The sequence below is a fragment of the Oryctolagus cuniculus genome, chromosome 7 (genome assembly GCF_051225735.1).
Source record: "Oryctolagus cuniculus isolate XC-2025 breed Fujian yellow rabbit chromosome 7, ASM5122573v1, whole genome shotgun sequence".
Lineage (NCBI taxonomy): Eukaryota > Metazoa > Chordata > Mammalia > Lagomorpha > Leporidae > Oryctolagus > Oryctolagus cuniculus.
Window position 1 is genome coordinate 140,716,025 of NC_142873.1, and position 18,628 is coordinate 140,734,652.

The following is an 18,628-nucleotide window of genomic DNA, read 5'->3' on the forward strand; positions in this document are numbered from 1 at the left end:
TGAACCAACGGCAAAGGAAGACCTTTCTCTCTGTCTCTCTCTCTCACTGTCCACTCTGCCTGTCAAAAAAAAAAAAAAAAAAAGAAGAATGTATGAGAATCAGGGAAATGTGAATTCTGGCTAGTTACTTAGTGATATTAAGGAATTATTGGTCAATCTGTCCTGGTACGCTAACAGTATTTTATTTTTTAAGGTTGTATTTTAGGGACATATTGTGAAACTGTTACTCTTGAAAACAATACAAAGTCTGAGATTTGCTTAAAAATAATAAAGGAAGGGGTTGGGGTAAGGATAGAGATATAGTGCAAAGGTCTGGGAATTGAAAGAAACTGGGGAAAAAAGGAAGAAAGATACTGGAAGTAGGAACAGGGATGTGGCAATTATACCATTCCTTTCACTTTTTTTTTTTTTTTTTTTTTTGACAGGCAGAGTGGACAGTGAGAGAGAGAGACAGAGAGAAAGGTCTTCCTTTTGCCGTTGGTTCACCCTTCAATGGCCGCCACGGCTGGCGCGCTTCGGCCGGCGCACCGTGCTGGTCCGAAGGCAGGAGCCAGGTACTTATCCTGGTCTCCCATGGGGTGCAGGGCCCAAGCACTTGGGCCATCCTCCACTGCCTTCCCGGGCCACAGCAGAGAGCTGGCCTGGAAGAGGGGCAACCAGGAATCAATCTGGCGCCCCAACCAGGACTAGAACCCCGTGTACCGGCGCCGCTAGATGGAGGATTAGCCTAGTGAGCCGCGGTGCGGTGCCGGCCATTCCTTTCACTTCTGTATATGTTTTAAATTGTTCTAAAGCAAAAGGTTTTTTAAATTGAAGTATTATAATCTCTAAGAGTTTCATTTTATTATAATTTCTCTTTAAGTTTACAAGTAAACTATGAAACAAATTTGCTGACTAACTGAAGGAGATAACTTCCAATCCACACTCATTTTCAGTCTTACCAAGGGTGAAAGGAATATTATTAATATTATTATTTTAAGATTTATTTATTTATTTGATAGTCAGAGTTGGAGAGGTGGAGGGGGAGATAAATCTTCCACCTACTGGTTCACTTCCCAGATGGATGGCCAGGGCTGGGCCAGGCCAAAGCCAGGAACCAGGAGCTTTGTCCAGGTCTCCCTCATGGGTGGCAGGGGCCCAAGCACTTGGGCCACCTTCTGCTGCTTTTTCCAGGCCATTAGCAGGGAGCTGGGTTGGAAGTGAAGTAGTCAGGATATGAATCAATGCTTATATGGGATGCCAGTGTTGCGGGTGGCAGCTTAACCTGCTATGCCACAACACCAGCTCTATCAAAACTATCAACCCATACAGTCTTTCTGTATTTTAATTATATCATAGAAACAAGAAACTTTATCTCATACTGTTGCACATTGCTCCACTGCAGAATTACAGAATCAATGTTAGAGATTGTACTTTAGGTTTTTTTAAAGGTTGTGTATTTATTTCTGAATAAATTACATATTTATCTATAGTGTATTTCTCTATACACAGAAAAAAACCTAAAGTGAAAATATGTGTCTTATACATATTGGACCATTTAGAAAAGAGCTTTAATTACTTATCAGTATCAATCACTCACAGACAAACGTTTGGAAAATCATGGGTTTTGATTCTCAGTATTCTATTATTTTTTTTTTTTTTTTTTTGACAGGCAGAGTGGACAGTGAGAGAGAGAGACAGAGAGAAAGGTCTTCCTTTGCCATTGGTTCACCCTCCAATGGCCGCCGCGGCCGGCGCGCTGAGGCCGGCGCACCGCGCTGATCCGATGGCAGGAGCCAGGAGCCAGGTGCTTTTCCTGGTCTCCCATGGGGTGCAGGGCCCAAGCACCTGGGCCATCCTCCACTGCACTCCCTGGCCACAGCAGAGAGCTGGCCTGGAAGAGGGGCAACCGGGACAGAATCCGGCGCCCCAACCGGGACTAGAACCCGGTGTGCCGGCGCCGCTAGGCGGAGGATTAGCCTAGTGAGCCACGGCGCCGGCCCAGTATTCTATTATTTTGACTACTGTAAAATTTACCTGATATTATTTTGAATTAAAAAATTTAAGTTCATGTCTTATGAAATACATTTCATTATAAAAGTATGAAACTTAAAAATCACTGGTGGAGCTGGTGTTGTGGTACAATGAGTTAAGCCACTGCCTGCAGTGCCAGAACCGGTTCAAGTCTCAGCTGATCCAATTCTGATGCAGCTCCCTGCTGATGCACCTGAGAGAACGGTGGAAGATGGCCCAACTCCTTGGGCCTCTGCACCCACATGGGAGACCTGGATAAAGCTCCTGGCTCCTGGCTTCAGCCTGGCCCAGCTCTGGGCATCGTGGCCATTTTGGGGGTAAACCTGCAGACAGAGGATCTATCTCTCCCTCTCTCCCCTTGTAACTGCCTTTCAAATAAAATAAATCTTAAAAAAATCACTAGTTCCAATTGTCAATAATACCCAAGGGAATTTTGAGCCAGAATTTATTTATATGGGTTTTCAAAAAGTTCATAGTGCGCATCATGAAAGAACTGCACATGGATTTCAATGTCTTTTTGTGGGAGGGGGGCACCAAAATAAACTTGTTTTTATTTCATTTTCCCACAACCTTCTTTAACTACCCTTGTATAGGAGTCTGGAACCTAGTTGAGGGATGGTTTGGCTCTTTTTGGATACCTGGAAAACTTCTGGATGTGACATCAGGTCCTTGACCATACTGATAGCCAACAGGAGTGGAGTCCATTTCAGCATCAACAGGTGCTTGTTCTTCTGATTGGGAAACATGGTCGGAAGAATCGGAGGTCCGTGCTTCCCGTTTGCTTGACTTAAAATGACCAACATCGGACGGCTGTGACAATCGCAAATGTTTGGTCTTTTTAATGGCGTCTTTCCTCTGCTCGTGCTTGGCCAGCAGCTGTTGAGCATTCCTGTGGGAGACTGGGTGGTAATGATACTTACTCCACGCTTTTCCACTTATTCCACCTGCTCCTTGCTCAGGGTTTAAGTGAGAGTGTGGAGAACCACTTCCTTCTTGCCAGCCACTACTATACAAAGAGGGACGTTCTGTGCCATTAGAGTGGGCATCTTTATCCGAGAGACTGAAATAGCGGTCTTTCTCTTTCTCACTGATGTCCAGTGAAGATTTAATGAACGTCTTGCACACACTAATGACATCAGTCATCTGAAGGAAGCTGGCAGCTGACATCACTTCGATGACATTCTGCCCGGTGAGAGACAGTCTGCCGGAGTAGACAAAGTCCAGGATGACCGTGAAAGTGTCCGGGGAGAAAGCCTGAAAGGTGGCAGTGGTTGGCTGGCTCGTCTCCTTTGAGTTCTGAGACAGCAGCATTTTGAAGTAGCCACTACTGGCAAACAGTACGTTCCGATGGGCTTTGAAGACCTTCCCTTCCACCAGGATACTGCAGTCACAAAACACGTCCTGTCTGCGCTGCTCGTTCAGCTGCTGCAGGAGGTGAGACTGATGAGAGGAGATCTCCATGCTGCAGAGGAAATGACACAGGTCAACAACGATCCTTCTCGGAGGACAGTGAACTCCGAGAACGCCTCTCTCCTTCAGGGCCCGGTGTTGTGGCTCAGCAGGTGAAGCCACGGCCTGCGACTCTGTCCGTTATTCTTCCAGGAGAAAACAGTCCCCAAGACACAGAAGACAACAGATTTCACAATGTTATTTAATGCAGTGCTACTAGTTATTAGACTTCTAAAAATTATTTGTCAGCGAACCTTATTGAGCATCTCCAATACACCTGGTCTGCTATATGGCTGAACCAACTGAAAAATTTTGATTCTTTCTTTCATGTAGTTTTCAACTGAGAGGGGGTATCAGGCATTAAATAAACACTCATATGACATTAGCTAAGAGAGAAGGAGAGTGCTACCGGGAGTATGAAAGGGTAAACTAGTTCAAATTGGGATGGAGGTGGCTAGGGAATACCTCTCTGGAAGGCAACATTTAAACTGAGACCTCAAAGATGACCAGGAATTATTAGCAGGAGAAGAGTGAGGGGTAAAAGTTTCCGACCTCAGCAAAGTGGAGGTGTAGAAGGCACAGAACCTTTTCTGCCACAGATCCTTAGAGATGTTGGTTAAACTATAGCCCAAGCTTTAACAACGTAGGGTGGGCTTGTGAGACAAATTAAGAAATCCGGGACGCCAGCAGAGAAGAGGAGGTAGAGCTGGAGCAGCAAGCACATGAGCCCGTGAGCATGGCCAGCAGTGGCTCTGGGTATATTTACGTCAACAGCAAACCCCAGTCCGTGAGCACAGGAGCTAGAACCTTGAGGAAAAGGGACGAGGGACTCGCTCATTCACACCAGGAAAAGGGAAAGAAGGTTTGTCTTTGCAGGGCCTTGCATGGGGAAAAAGTCCATGTAAGATATTCAGATCCAAGATTGTACCTCATATGAGATTTTAGAGTTCAAATTTATTTTACCTGCTTGGTGTGGGAAACCCGACAGTGCAAATCTAATACTAGAATTAGTCCTGGGATGGTGGTGCCCCTAGGGTACCTTGCAGAGCAAATCCAAAAGTGCTCAGGAGAGATGTTAGAACCCAAGACAGGCAGGAAGTAAGCTCTGCCTAAAGCTGCACTCAGAATCATTTCCCTCTTTTATACAAAGTGGATCGCTTCCGACTTTACACAGATATGACACCTAATATGTGCTATCTTAAAAGCATAGAAAACAGAAAGTTCCCCTTGATTTCACGTGCACCTCTCAGATCCCTTGTATAAAATTTATAGAGTTTTGTTTTGTTCTTTGTTGTCTTCTCTTTTGAAACCATTCCAACCAATTCCCACTATCAAAACCATCGTTTCTTTTTTTTTAAGTTTTCTTTATTTATTTGAAAGTCTGAGTTACAAGAGAGGAAGAGTCAGAGACAGAGGGAGAGAGAGGTCTTCCATACGCTGGTTCATTCCCTAAATGGCTGCAACAGCAGGGCTGGGCCAGGCTGAAGCCAGGAGCCAGAAGCTTCTTCCAGGTCTCCCATGCGGATGCAGGGCCCTAATCACTGGGGCCATCTTCCACTGCTTTCCCAGGCCATAGGCAGGGAGCTGGATCGGAAGTGGAGCAGCCAGGACAGGAACCGTCATCCATATGGGATGCCAGCACCAGAGGCGGAGGCTTAACCAACTTTGCCACAGTGCCAGCCCCTGCTTACTCTGTATTTCTATAGTTTGATTATATTTTATCCTTCTCTCTTTCCCAAACTCATGTAGGAGACTAAATTCCCAAAGTCGTATGTTAACGATATTAAGAGGGTGGAAACTTAATCTCACCACGGTGTTTAGGGTGTTCTCTCCTACATCTTCACGTTATTCTATAGGGACTTGAGTCATAATGGATTAAGAGCAACCTCACCCCAGTATGATCTCATTTTAAGTAATTACATCTGCAATGATCCTATTTCCACACAAAGTGTTTTGGATCTATTTCTACACAAAGTGTTATGGATTAGGACTTCAATATATCTTGAGGGGAGCAATTTAACTCATAATAATATGTTAAAATGGTATATTATGGAGCAGATGTTTGGTGTAGCACCTTATTTTACCGCTCAGGACACTCACATCTTATGCCTTGATAAAGTCCCAGCTACTCCTTCAAGGCAGCAGATAATGACACGAGTGTTCGAGTCCCTGCTGTTCATATGGGAAATACAAAAGTTCTTGGCTCCTAGTTTCAGCCTGCTCCAGGTCTAGCTGTTGTGGGCTTTGGGGGAACAAATCAGTGGATGGAAGATCTCTTTCCACCTGTCTGCTTCTCTCTCTCTGCCTTTCAAATAAAATGAAAAGAAATAAAATTATAAATCATATATTATATTAATGGATTACTTGGGTGTTGAATGATCTTTCCTTCTTTGATAAACTTAGTCTTTATTTAAAAAAAAAAGATTTACTTATTTATTTGAGAGGCAGAGTTGTTATAGTCAGAGAGAGGAGGAGGCAGAGAGAGAGAAGTATCTTCCATCACTGGCTCACTCCCCAAATGGCCACAGTGGCTGGGGCTGGACCAGACTGAAGGCAGGAACCAGGAGCTTCTTCTGGTTCTCTCAGGTGGGTGTAGGGGCCCAAGAACTTGGGCCATTAGCAGGGAGCTGGATCAGAAGTGGAGCAGCTGGAACGTGAACTGGCGCCCATATGGGATGCTGGTGCTCTAGGCAGAGGCTTAACCTACTACGTCACAGCACTGCTCCCCCTGTAGTCTTTACCTTTACTATTTAGCCTGAAATAGATAAATATTCTTTTTGTTTTTTTTGTTTGTTTGTTTGTTTTTATTTGAGAGGCAGAAAAACAGAAACAGAGGTAGACAGAGTTTCCATCCACTGGTTCATTCCCCAGTGCATGGGACTGGGTCAGGTGGAATCCGGGACCTTAATCCAGGTCTGTCATATAGGTAGCAGGGACTCAACCATTTGAGCCATTACCTGTTGCCTCACAGAGCCTGCATAACCAGGAAGCTGGAATCAGGAACCAGAGCTGGGACCTGGGATCCATGCACTCTGATATGGGACGCAGGCATCCTAACTGGTAATTTAACTGCCAGGCCAAATACCTGTTTTACATCTTCTGCCTTTTCAGTTCTCCAATAATATTAGATGGACCTGTGTAATAGGTCAAATACTATCTCTCCCACCCTCTCCCCTACCCCCAAGTCCCCATCCATCGGGAACCTCAGAATGTAACCTTATTTGGAAACAGCTTTTACAGATGTAAGCAGTTAAGATGAGGTCATACTGGATTAGAGAGGACTGTAAATCCAATGACTGCTGTCCTTGTTAGAAGAGGAGATGACACAGGGAAGGCGGCCATGAGGGGACTGGGGTCAGGACTGACAGCAGCCAACGGCAGCTGGAAGAGGCAAGGAAGGGTTCTCCGCCAGAGCCTTGCGAGGCAGCGTGGCCCTGCCAACACTGCCTTCTGACTTGCAGCTTCCAGAACTGGAGAACACTTTTCAGTTGTTTTAAGCCAACTCTTTACAACACTTGTTGCAGCAGCCCTGGGAAACAAATGCAACTTGCAAAAAAAAATTATTTAACCAATAAAAACAAATTTCATAGAGTTGATATAAAATTTTTGATTAAAAATTATTTAATGAATGGAAATATTATCTCTGTATTAACAGAAACTACAACTATTTAGAAGCTATGAAAATTATTGTTTTAGTGGATATTTTTGTTTGCCAACCTATTTTATAATTTTTCTGATTACTCATTGTTCTGGTCCTACTAGTCCCTCTAATCTGGTAATAACTTTTCTTTTTTTTTAAAGAGTCATTATTTATTTGAAAGGTGGAGTGACAGAGCAAGACACACACACACACAGAGAGAGAGAGAGAGAAAGAGAGAGAGAGAGATCTTTCATCTATTGGTTCGTTACCCAAATGGCAACAACAGCAAGACAGGGCCAGGCCAAAGCCAAGAGCCTGGAACTCCACTCCAATCTCCCATCATCTGATGCTTTCCCAGGTACATTAGCAGGAAGCTGCATCAGAAGCAGAGGAGCCAGACTCCACTGACAGTCCAACACGGGATGTGGGTGTCCCAAGTGTGGCTTAAACTGTTGTACCACAACACTCACTCCTCTTTTTAAAAATTTACTTATTTTTACTTTATTTGAAAAGCAGAGGTGGAGTGAGATAGACAGACAGATGAAGAGAGAAAGACCTGCCATTTGCTGGTTCGCTCCTCAAATGCCCACAACAACCAGGGAGGGGCCAGGCTAAAGCCAAGAGCCTAGAAGTCAATCTGGGTCTCCCCCATGGGACAGGGACCCAAGTACTTGCACTATCATTGGCTGTGTTCTAGGGACATTAGCAGGAAGCCAGAACAGAAGCAGAGTAGCTGGGACTCAAACCAAGCACTCTGATATTGGATGTGGGCATCTCAAGCACACCCAATGCATGCACTCCAATATGGGATGCACTCATCCCAAGCAGTGTCTTAACTACTGTGCCACAAGCCCACCCCATCAAGTCTTCTAAGAGGATCACCCCTCACCTCTTTTGGTTCCTATAGCTGGGAAGTATTGACATGACCCATCACAACTGGGGTCAAATCATGAGCTAGATTTAACAAATCAGAGTGCTGCATTCCCAAAACCAGCCACTGGTTTGGAGATGGACACATAAAACAAGGCAAGCTAAGGAGGCTCAACCAAAATGAATCTTGGCATTTTCACTGGAACAACTAGGAAAGAGGACCTTTCTTCCACAGATGTGAAGATGCAAGCTTGGGGTTGTTGTAAATGTTCTTTCCCCACGAGCAGGGCATCTACAAGAGAAGACTAACAGAAAGGAAAGCAGTGCAGAGAAAGAAAGACAACCCAGATCCCACTGACTTCATTTTGCTCCCTAGAACAGGGATTGGACTTTTTTTTTTTTTCCTTCCTGTAAAGTGGCAGAAAGGCATTATCTTAGAGTCAGGAGGCCACAGATCTCTTTCATTACTTACACAACTCAACCTTTGTGGCACTCAGCTCAGCCACTGTGGCGTAAAAGCAGCCACGAATATACATGAAGGCATGGACTTGAGTGTGTTCAAGAAAAGCTTTGTTTTCAAAAACAGGCAGAAGCTACCCTTTGCCAGCCCCAGTCCTGGACCCAACCATCCCTTAAACTGTATCTATCCTTGTACTTTTCAGTTACTTAACCCAACAAATGCTCTGTTTCTTAAGCCAATTTGAGTTGACTCTCATTTTACTTATAATCAGGGAATGCTGATGGATAGATACAGTTATTTCTAAAGAGTTTAGATTTTTTGGGTTAACTTTTACCTATCCATTAGTGCAATTTTTTTTTAAATCTAACCATAACCTTGAAAGCATGTCCAAGTCATTGCCAGTTCTTTTTCAGCCATAACAGTGTTGCATAACCATTTTAATTTTACTCTTCTAAGCTTTAAGAAAAACATTACTTTTGTAGGAGAAAGCATAGACTTTTTTTAGATTAAATTTCAATGGGATTTTGCTTTTTACGCAATTTGTAGAAGTTGAAAGTGAGCATCAGTATTGTAGCTACTGTGTGCAAATTATTTAAATAGGCCCCTAATTAGAGCTGATAGTGAGAGGGAGGGTCACAGTAAATGTAAAGTGGAAAATTATCTTCTCCTGACTCAGACTTGAGTGCAGTCTTCGACAAGCGGGGGCACTGTGGGGGGGTGGACTTAAAGGAAGGACCGGGAGCTGTGCACGATGACTTCAGCGCAGGCTGCACCAAACGGTAGTCACAAGACCTCTTCCCGGATGTGAAATACATCAGCTGAATTCCTAGGGTTACAATCTCCAGTCTTGAAAAGGCAGATACAATTTCAAGATAGGATTAAGAGTTCAGCGGGATTAATGGAAAGATCCTGACAGATAGAAGGGAAAAAGCAATTAACACACACTGAGAGCCACAACCGGGTAACATAAGGACGGCAGGGAGGGAGGAGAATGAGAACCATCAAGGATGACTCCAAAGTTTACGGACTGGGGCCAGCGTTGTGTTATAATAGTGGTTAAAGCTGCTGCCTGTGACGCCAGCATCCCATGTGGGTGCCAGTTCGTGTCCTGGCTGCTCCACTTCTGATCCAGCTCCCTGCTAATGGCCTAGGAAAATCGGCAGATGATGGTCCAGGTGTTTGAGCCCCTGCAACCCACATGGCGGACCCATATAAAGTTCCTGGCTCCTGGTTTCTGCCTGGTCTCCCATGTAGGTGCAGGGACCTGCAATGGAAGTGGAGCAGGGGCCAGCACTGTGGTGTAGCGAGTAAAGCTGCCACCTGCAGTGCCAGCATCCCATATGGGAGCCAGTTCAAGTCCCGGCTGCTCCAGTTCCAATTCAGCTCTTTGCTGTGGCCTAGGAAAGCAGTAGAAGATGGCCCAAGTCCTTGGGCCCCTACTCCTGTGTGGGAGGCCCAGAAGAGGCTCCTGGCTCCTGGCTTCAGATCGGTGCAGCTCCAGCTATTGTAGTCAACTGGGGAGTGAACCAGCGGATGGAAGACCTCTTTCTCTTTCTCTCTGCCTCTCCTTCCCTCTCTGTGTAACTCTGACTTTCAAATAAATAAATCTTAAAAAAAAAAAAAAAAAAAAAGAAATGGAGTAGCTGGGACTTGAACCAGCGCCCATATGGGCGGCCAGCACTGCAGGTGGAGGTTTAAACTTCTCTACCACAGCAGCAGCCCCTGGTTATTTAGCTTTTGTTTCTAGGCCCCACAATTGTCCTTTTTATATTCTGCTTCGTTCGGATGGGGCTGGGAGTCTTCAAATTACAACTCGCAGGATCTCTCATCAGCTGGCTTCCTGGAGGATATCCCACATAGGTCTTTGGAGGGCAATCAGCAGACCAGAGAGAGAAGAGGGAAATTTCCTGCTTCTAGCTCTGGCAGTTGCTGTGGCAGCAGCCGGAAAAGAGCATTCTGGGCTACAGCAGAATCTCTGGTGGCTCCAGTTCCGATCAAGCTGGCACCTTTTCAGTATGTCCAAGCCTGACGGTGTCTCCAACAGTGCAGCAGCAGCTACAGGTTCCCCGGCTCCAGCTTCAAAGGGCATGGGCAGCGTGTGATCTCTGAGTATCATTTCCTTCTTTGTTTTTGTTTCTCCAGCCCTCTCCCTCATTTTTGCTCTCCCAGGCCTTCCTACACTGTAGTACTCCCTGTAGTAAATTATTTATGCCTGGAATGGCTCTTGTTTTCTGGATAGGACTTTTACTGTATAATTTGGGCACAATAAAAGATCCTAGGAATCAGGATTTGGGGGTTGGTTTGCTGTTTGGCTTGCATGGACTGACATCCTCACTGCCAGTGGAGAACAGAGCGGTAATATGCAATATCACACAGTGCACTATGATGTCATACGTTATTACTGATGTTTGCTTAGGAAGAAGTCCTATTGAAGGCAAGGCTTTGGGAGACCAACTGGCTGCTGCATTTAACCACTGCAGTAGTAACGATGACTACAAGGCCTCTGGGGAGGCTAGCTGCTTCCCTAGCACTTGCAGAAAAGAAACAGCAAGTTCTAGGGTTTAAATTTTCAGCTCAAGTTACCATCAAAGAAGCAGAGAACATTTGACAGCACCCCTGAAGGAATCTCTCTGTGAACCCATAGGGTGGATATAGCTAAAAATTACTCATATGTAATCATGTACTCACACTGCAAAATTATGACATCATTGATTTTATAGCTTGACCAAATTTCTTATGTGAGGGGCACTGATTATGAAGGACAAGGAACCATAAATTGGAATGGGAACATTTAAATAGATTCAGACAAGAATCTTGAACACTTAAATTCCTCTTGTCAGAGGACTATAGCCTTCCCTTTTTATTTTTTTAAGATTTATTTGGGGGGCCCTTGCTGTGGTATAGCAGGTAAAGTCACCATCTGCAGAACCAGCATCCCATATGGGTGCCAGTTGAGTCCTGGCTGCTCTACTTCCGATCCAGCTCTCTGCTATGGCCTGGGAAAGCAGTAGAAGCTGGCCCAAGTCCTTGGGCCCCTGCACCCACGTGGGAGACCAAGAAGTTCCTGGCTCCTGGCTTCAGATCGGCACAGCTCCAGCCATTGTGGCCATCTGGGGAGTGAACCAGCAGATAGAAGACCTCTCTCTCTCTGCCTTTCAAATAAATAAATAATTTTTTTTTAAGATTCATATAGGGACCAATGCTGTGGTATAGTAGGTTAAACCTCTGCCTGTGGTGCCGGCATCGTATATGGGCACCAGTTTGTGTCCCAGCTGCTCCTCTTCTGATCCAGCTCTCTGTTGATGGCCGGGAAAGCAGCAGAGGATGGCCCAATGCTTGGGCTCCTGCACCCACATGGGAGACACAGAAGAAGCTCATGGTTCCTGGTTTTTGTTCAGGCTAGCTCTGGCTGTTGTGGCCATTTGGAGAGTGAACAAGTGAATGGAAGACTTCTCTGTCTCTCCCTCTCTCTGTCTGCAACTCTCTATTACAGACTGAGGAGAAACACACAGAGAAAGAGAGATCATCCATCCACTGGTTCACTCCTCAAATGGCCAAGATGGCCAGGACTGGGCTGGGCCAAAGACAGGAGCCAGGAGCTTCATCCAGGTCTCTGCTGTGAGTGCAGGTGCACAAATATTAGGCCATCTTCTGCTCCTTTCCCAAGTGCATTAGCAGGGAGCTGGACGCTCACATGAGATGCCAGCATCGCAGGCATGGCTTCACCAGCTATGCTACCATGCCAAACCCTCGCCTTCCCTTTCTTGAAGCCTTTGTAATAATTCACCTGAGGCAACGACCTGCAGGGGCTGCCTATTTCCCTCCAGGCATACCTCATCGCCCCGTATTGCTATCCGACCACAACTAGGGTCAGATTCCAGCACTTTCAAGGCTGACAATTCAAAAATCTGACGTAAAATTATATATCAAAGCATTTATTTATCAAAAATATCACAAAATTTTGCTAATTTATCTTGGACAAACATGGAAATATCCTTGGTAATGGATTCTAAGTAATGTAATATTGAAATAGGCTTAATTTATTGATATTAATGCAATCACCAGAGGTTCTGGATGTGATGTGTTAGCATAAGCCCCTGGGAACAGCTCTAAAAACCTGCTTCACTGGTTTCCTGTAACGTGAACTCAAGGGTAGACTATTTACATTAAGGCTGAGATGCCAGAACTTCTGACATAATATGGAAGAAGAGGCTGGCACCACGGCTCACTAGGCTAATCCTCTGCCTGTGGCAACGGCATCTCAGGTTCTAGTTCCAGTTGGGGCGCCAATTCTGTCCTGGTTGCTCCTCTTCCAGTCCAGCTCTCTGTTGTGGCCTGGGAAGGCAGTGGAGGATGGCCCAAGTCCCTGGGCCCTGCACCCACATGGGAGACCAGGAGGAAGCATCTGGCTCCTGGCTTCGGATCAGCACAGCACGCTGGCCGTAGTGGCCATTTGGGGGGTGAACCAACGGAAGGAAGACCTTTCTCTGTCTCTCTCTCTCTCACTGTCTAACTCTGCCTGTCAAAAAAAAGCACTGGCCAGGATGAGCATTTGGTGCATTTGGTGCAGCAGTTAGGTCACCCCTCGGGATGCCCACGTTCCATACAGGAGTCCCTGGGATCAAGTTCCAGCTCTGGTTCTAATCCAGCTTTCTGCTGATGTGCACCCTGGGAGGCAGCAGACAATGGTTTCACCCATATGGGAGACCTGGCCTGAGTTCCTGGCTCGTGGTTTCAGCCTGAACCAGATCCAGCTATTGTGGGCTTTTGAGGAGTGAACAAATGGATGGCAGAGCTCTCTCTCTCTCTCTCTCTCTCTCTCTCTGTCTGCCCTTCAAACAAAACTAAATATAAATAATTTTTTGTATCACTGAGTAATACAAAAAGGGACTTCAAAAAGTTCATGGAAAATGCATATTATGAAAAAAACTATGCATGGATTTCAAATTTTTTTTGCACCAAGATAAATTTTTTTAAATTTCATTTTCAGGGTTAGCACTTGTGGTGCAGCAGGCTAAGCTGATGTCTGCAGCACCGGCATCCCATATGCATGCCAGTTTGGGTCCCAGAAGCTTCACTTCTTATCTAGCTCCCTGCTGATGGCCTTGGAAGTCAGCAGAGGATGGCCCAAGTGTTTGGGCCCCTGCACTCATGTGGGAGACTTGGAAGAAGCTCCTGGTTCCTGGATTTGGCCTGGCCCATCCCCAGGCATTGTGGACATTTGGGGAATGAACCAGCGAGTGGAAAATCTCTTGTATCTGTCTCTCCCTCTCTCCAATTTTGACTTATAAATAAATAATTAATTAAATAATTAAATTTTTGAAAAAAAAATCCCACTTTCCTCAAATTTGATGAAGTACCCTCACATGATGCTATTTTATTGCATAGCTAGCACACTTGGTTCTAGAATCCAGGGATGAAGATGGTGCATTTGACATCTAATACTCACGGAATGTTTGCTTTCTGTCTCTCCAGAGGTCTTAGCTCCCAAGACAAAAATGTTTGTCCCAGGAAAACACCGAATGGTTCCGTTAAGTTGGGTTGTGACTGACCTAAAAAAAAAGGAACATCACCCTTTTTTGGGGGGAGGCAGAGCAGCTTTGTACGAAGGACAGTTGCAACTGCTAAGGCAGCCTCATGAATCTGTTGTCTAGAACTTTAAGTATGGGAGGAGTGCAGTTTTGGGTGCCAAGGAGCCAGAAGGGTGCGATATGCTCGCCATTTACCTGTTGTCTCTCAGCTCCACACCTGCCACGCTATTTTCCACTGATGGAACTGGAATTCTGCAGGTCACATTTTCCAGGCTTCCTACTGGGGTCTATCACTAGGAGATGCTGACGGGAGATCAGTAAAAGGGAAAGAAGTTTCCTGCATTGATCAGCAGGGATGTGGCTGTTGCTGATGTCAACTGCAGTGGCAGTCAGTGGTGGTTCTATGCTTCAGCAATCTTCCTCTTTTGGATTTCCCACCTCTGATAGAAGCAGCACCTTCTGGAACTATCTAGAACTGTCGGCCGCAGCAACTCCAACTGCCCAGCAACCCATACAGATGTGGGGGCCCCAGCCCAGGGCATAGCAGCTTCTGGTTTGAGTCCTGGCTTTGCTCCAGGGACTTCTTGGAAATACACACCCTGAGAGGTAACATGTAATGGCTCAAGTACTTGGTCACCTGTCACGCACATGGGAGACCTTGATTGTGTACTGGCTGCCACCTTTGGCCTGGTTCAGCCCTGGATTCTGTGGCCATTTGGAAAATGAATCAGCATGGCCAGTGCCGCGGCTCACTAGGCTAATCCTCTGCCTGCAGCACGGGCACCCCAGGTTCTAGTCCCGGTTGGGGTGCTGGATTCTGTCCCAGTTGTTCCTCTTCCAGTCCAGCTCTCTGCTGTGGCCAGGGAGTGCAGTGGAGGATGGCCCGAGTACTTGGGCCCTGCACCCGCATGGAAGACTAGGAGGAAGCACCTGGCTCCTGGCTTTGGATCAGCGCAGTGCGCCAGCCGTAGCAGCCATTGGAGGGTGAACCAACGGCAAAGGAAGACCTTTCTCTCTGTCTCTCTCTCTCTCACTGTCCACTCTGCCTGTCAAAAAAAAAAAAAAAAAAAAAAAAGAAAAAGAAAAAAAAGAAAAAGAAAAAGAAAAGAAAAGAAAATGAACTAGCAGATGGATGCTCCTTGTAAATAAATAAATTTAATAATAATAATAATAATGGATGGTGCTGTGGTGTAGCAGGTTTAGCAGCTGCCTGCAGCGCCGGCATCCCATATGGGTGCTATTTTGAGCCCCAGGTGCTCCACTTCTGATCCAGCTCCCTGCTAATGCACCTGGGAAAGCAGCAGAAGATGGCCCAAGGGTTTGGGCCTCTGCACCCATGTGATAGGATCTCCTGGCTCCTGGATTCAGGCTGTCTTAGCCCCGGCTGTTGCAGCCATTTGGGGAGTGAACAAGCAGATGGAAGATCTCTCTATATCTCTCCTCCCCCCCTGCCCCCCGTAACTCTACCTTTCAAATAAAATAAAATAAATCTTTAATGATAATAATAATAAACAATTTCTGCTCTCTGAAATACCTAGAGTGGTTTCTGTTTTCCCAAGTAGAACCTGACTGGTAATATCTTTAGTGCCAAAAATAGAAGACTCAATTGACCAAGGAAAAGATCTACCCTGAAATTTGCTCGTCTGGACAAATGACATAGCACCTTCCCTCTCAGCAGCTTTTATCCCCTTTACTTTTTGTAAATATAGTCAATTAGAAACTGTACGTATTTTGTTGCTGTGATTATAATGTTTCTGCAATTAATTTCTTCATGAAAGATTTTAAACACTCACCAAAGCAAAGTGTACCATATAAGGAACACTCATGTATAAGGGTGTATCATAAGGTTCATGGAAATGGAATTAAAAGAAAAATTTATATTGATGCAAAAATGTTGAGAACAATGTACCATTTTTACATAATGCACATTCCCAGGAACTTTCTGAAAATCTCTCAACTTATTACCAAGTTAAAAAAATTTTTTTTTTTAGATTTATTTATTTCTCCAAAAGGCAGAGTAACAGAGAGGCAGAGGCAGAGATAGAGAGAAGTCTTCCATCTGCTGGTTCACTCCCCAAACGGCCACAATAGCCAGAGCTAGACTGATCCAAAGCCAGAAGCCAGGAGCCAGGAGCTTCTTCAAGGTCTCCCACGTGGGTGCAGGGACCCAAGAACCTGGGCCATCTTCTACTGCTTTCCCAGACTATAGCAGACAGCTGGATCAGAAGCTGGGACTTGAACTGGAGCCCATATGGGATGCTGGCACTGCAGGCGGCGGCTTTACTGGCTACGCCATAGTGCCAGCCCGCTTATTACCAAGTTTTAACATTGAGCAGTTTTTGCTAGTTTTGTCTTTTGTTTCCACTTAAAAAAAGATTTATTCATTTATTTATTTAAAAGGCAGAATGAAAGAGAGGGGATGAGGAACAGAAAGAGAGAGAAAGAGAATTATCTTCTGACCACTGGTTCACTCTCCAAATGGCCATAATGGCAGGGGTTGGTCTAGGCCAAAGCCAGGAGCCAGGAACCCCATCAAGATCTCCCATGTGGGGGCTGGTGCCATGGCACACTGGGTTAATCCTCCGCCTGCAGCGCCAGCATCCCATATGGGTGCCGGTTCTAGTCCTGGCTGCTCCTCTTCCAGTCCAGCTCTCTGCTGTGGCCCGGGAGGGCAGTGGAGGATGCCCCAAGTGCTTGGGCCCCTGCACCCGCATGGGAGACCAGGAAGAAGCACCTGGCTCCTGGCTTCGAATCAGCACAGCGCTGGCCATGGCAACCATCTGGGGAGTGACCCAACGGAAGGAAGACTTTTCTCTCTGTCTCTCTCTCTCACTGTCTGCAACTCTGCCTGTCAAATAAATAAATAAATAAATAAAATCTATGTGAGTGGCAGCACTTGGGTCAGCTTCCAATGCTTTTCCACGTGCATTAACAGGAATCTTGGTCAGAAGTATAGCAGCTGAGATTCAAACTGGAGCTCTGATATGGCATGCTGGTGTTGCAAGTGGTGTCTTAACCCACTCTATCAATTTTTTTGTTTGTTTTTGAAATACAGAGTTACAGAGGGAGAGTAAGGTCTTCCATCCGTTGGTTCACTCCCCAATTTTGGCCACAACAGCCGGAGTTGAGCCAATCCAAAGTCAGGAGCCAGCAGTTTCTTCTGGGTCTCCCATGTGGGTGCAGGGGCCCAAGGACCTGGGCCATTTTCACTGCTTTCCCAGGCCATAGCAAGGAGCTGGGTCGGAAGTAGAGCAGCCAGGACTATAACCAGCACCCATATGGGATGCCAGCACTTCAGGCTGGGGCTTTAACCCACTGCACCACAGCGCCGGCCCCACTCTACCACCTTTAAGCCCAGAATATTTGAAAATGAAACCAAAGGCCCGATGTCGTTTCACCCACAGAATTTCAGGCAGGAGTCTCCTTCCAGGGCCTGCACTCATCCCTTTCCCTTCCTCAGCACAGGATTCCGCTTTTCCTTCTGGGAACTTCCACAGTTTGTTTAAGAGACAGTACAAAGGTTCATCCCTTGGCGCCCTCACCACCTCCACTGGGATGGGAACACGACCCAGGCAGGTCAGTCCAAGTCATGGAAGCTAGAGAATGAGGGTCTCCCGTGGGAGCGTGGGTCTTAAGATTCACACGAGCCTGGAACTGCAAAACATTATCTTCAGCAAGTGAGAAAGGCCACCTGGGAGCGAGGCTTACACGGAAGAAAGCCAGATGAAACTAGTTAGAGAGGCTTGATGACATTTTAACTCCTGGATCCAACTGTGCTTAAAGCCAGTGTACTCTGGATTTCTAGCCATATGAGCTAATAAATTCTTTCTTTCTTTCTTCCCTCCCTTCCTTCCTTTCTTTCTTTTTAAGTTTTATTTGAAAGGCAAAGTTACACACACACAGAGAAGGAGAGACAGAGAGATCTTCCATCTGTTGGTTCACTCCCCAAATAGCTGCAACAGCCAGGGCTGGGCCAGGCCGAAGCCAGGAGCCAGACGCCTCTTCCAGGTCTTCCACGTGGGTACAGGGCCCAAGCACTGGGGCCATCTTCCACTGCTTTCCCAGTCATATTAGCAGGGAGCTGGATTAGAAATGGAGAGGCTGGGACTTGAACTGGGATGCCAGCACTGCAGATGGTGGCTTAACTCGCTGTGCCGCAGGGCCAGCCCCATAGATTTTTCTGCTTAAATTTAAGTTGGATTTGTTTCATTTGTGACCAAGAGTTATTTATCCCTAATTTGTGACACTATCTGAGGCTGCAGCTATAGCCCATTCAAGGATACTTTATTTAGCAAGGAGAACACATTTCGATAAATGGGAAAATTAATGGAATCAGTGCAATGAAGGTCATTGTGTCAATGAATAGGTTCTAATGTTGTTATACTGGAAGTTGTGTCACCCCCCACCCCCATGACCCCTAAAGGTCTAGCATGCACCCACAAGTTTCTTTCAACTGTGTTCATTCATAGTTGTGAGTCATTTCTTCCCAGGATACAATAACTTTTATGGCACTTTTCATGTCAGAAGTTTTCCATCAATCTCTAATTAATAGCCAACCAGTTTTCTGAAGGTGTTTCCTTGGCTTAATGCACTGTAAAATATCCATCAAAGTAATATTTTCGCTTAGCAATTTTGCAATAATTTTAACCCTCACACTTGCACACC

The 18,628-nt window shown here is 45.8% G+C and overlaps 1 protein-coding gene across 13 annotated transcripts in view; it reads right to left on the minus strand.

The window, feature by feature from the left end:
* The window catches only part of ZBTB8A (zinc finger and BTB domain containing 8A), a 66,351-nt gene that overhangs the window by 10,527 nt on the left and 37,196 nt on the right, over window positions 1-18,628 (minus strand). For 9 of the 13 annotated variants that reach the window (XR_011390793.2, XR_011390792.2, XM_070078814.2 and 6 more), the window contains one exon: window positions 2,652-3,475. Coding sequence is in view for 11 of the 13 variants with exons in the window: in XM_070078814.2 (XP_069934915.2) it covers window positions 2,652-3,474 (823 nt within the window). In the remaining 2 variants the exon portion in view is untranslated. Of the gene's footprint in view, window positions 1-2,651; window positions 3,476-13,881; window positions 13,985-18,628 lie in introns of all 13 variants that reach the window. The other 4 variants (XM_051832090.3, XM_017350229.4, XM_051832089.3 and 1 more) reach the window with 1 other exon arrangement.